This window comes from Physeter macrocephalus, chromosome 14 (genome assembly GCF_002837175.3).
Source record: "Physeter macrocephalus isolate SW-GA chromosome 14, ASM283717v5, whole genome shotgun sequence".
NCBI classification, from domain to species: domain Eukaryota; kingdom Metazoa; phylum Chordata; class Mammalia; order Artiodactyla; family Physeteridae; genus Physeter; species Physeter macrocephalus.
The window spans coordinates 75,922,837-75,923,745 of record NC_041227.1 but is presented as its reverse complement, the minus strand read 5'-3'; the positions used below and the strand labels follow the sequence as shown (position 1 = coordinate 75,923,745).

Below are 909 nucleotides of genomic sequence, written 5' to 3'. Positions count from 1 at the left end.
CGGCTCTGCACACCGCGCCGGGTACCGCGGGCCTCCGAAGCGCTCGGCCGCAGTCCCCGATCTCCTCCTCCTGCCTCCCGGTCCGACGGGTGCAGGGAACCCGGCCACCGACTCCGGACCCCTAGCGCCCTGGGTTGAGCGGGCGACGCAGCCGCGCGCCGCGGCGCGCCCCGCCCAGCCATCCCCGCGGGCGCGCGCACGCACGCAGGCGTGGGGCTGCACGACCCGGGCGCGCGCAGGGCCGGGCCGGCACGACGGCGGGAGCGCGCGCGGCTCCGGGAGGCGGTGGCGGCGGAAGCGGCGAGGGCGGCGGGCGTCCGGCTCTGAGGTGGTGGTGGTGGTGGCGGCGGCGACGGCGACGGCGGCGGCTCCGCACTGGGCTCGGCTGGGAGCGAGAGACGGTCGGGGGCGCCGGGTCGAGCGCCGATCCCCCGGCTCCACCATCCGCCAGCCGCCCGGACGCCTGGGCCGCGGAGTTTGTGTCCCGGCTCGGACCCCGGCGCCCAGCCCGGAGCCGTAACCTTGAGGCGGCGGCGGCGGCGGGGCCGGGCCGGGCCGGGCCGGGGGGCGGCAGCGCTGGATCCGCGGTTGCCCGATCGTTGGCGGGAGATGTCGAACCCCGGGACGCGCAGGAACGGCTCCAGCATCAAGATCCGTCTGACAGGTACGGCTGGCGGGAGGCCACCGCCGACACCCGGCGCCCACTCGCACCCCGCACGGCCCCTCAGCAGCCCCGGAATTTCTCGCAGGGCGCCCTGGGGAAGTGGCCCTCCCCCACGCCGGCCGTTGTCCCAGGACCTGGTCGCCCCCCTCGGCGAATGCCCCTCGCTGCTCCCTCCCGGCCCCGCCCCCTCGCTTCTCCCCGGCCCCGCCCCCTAGCTTCTCACCCCCATCCGCCCTCTCGCTTCC

General features: G+C 78.5%; 1 protein-coding gene across 1 annotated transcript in view; it reads left to right on the top strand.

Annotated features, from left to right (window-relative positions):
- Window positions 1–339: 339 nt before the first annotated feature.
- SMURF1 (SMAD specific E3 ubiquitin protein ligase 1) overlaps window positions 340–909 on the top strand; it is a 100,137-nt gene continuing 99,567 nt past the window's right edge. Inside the window, exon 1 of the mRNA XM_028500125.2 lies at window positions 340–664. Coding sequence (XP_028355926.1) covers window positions 610–664 — 55 coding nt within the window. The 5' untranslated portion in view covers window positions 340–609. The remainder of the gene's footprint in view (window positions 665–909) is intronic.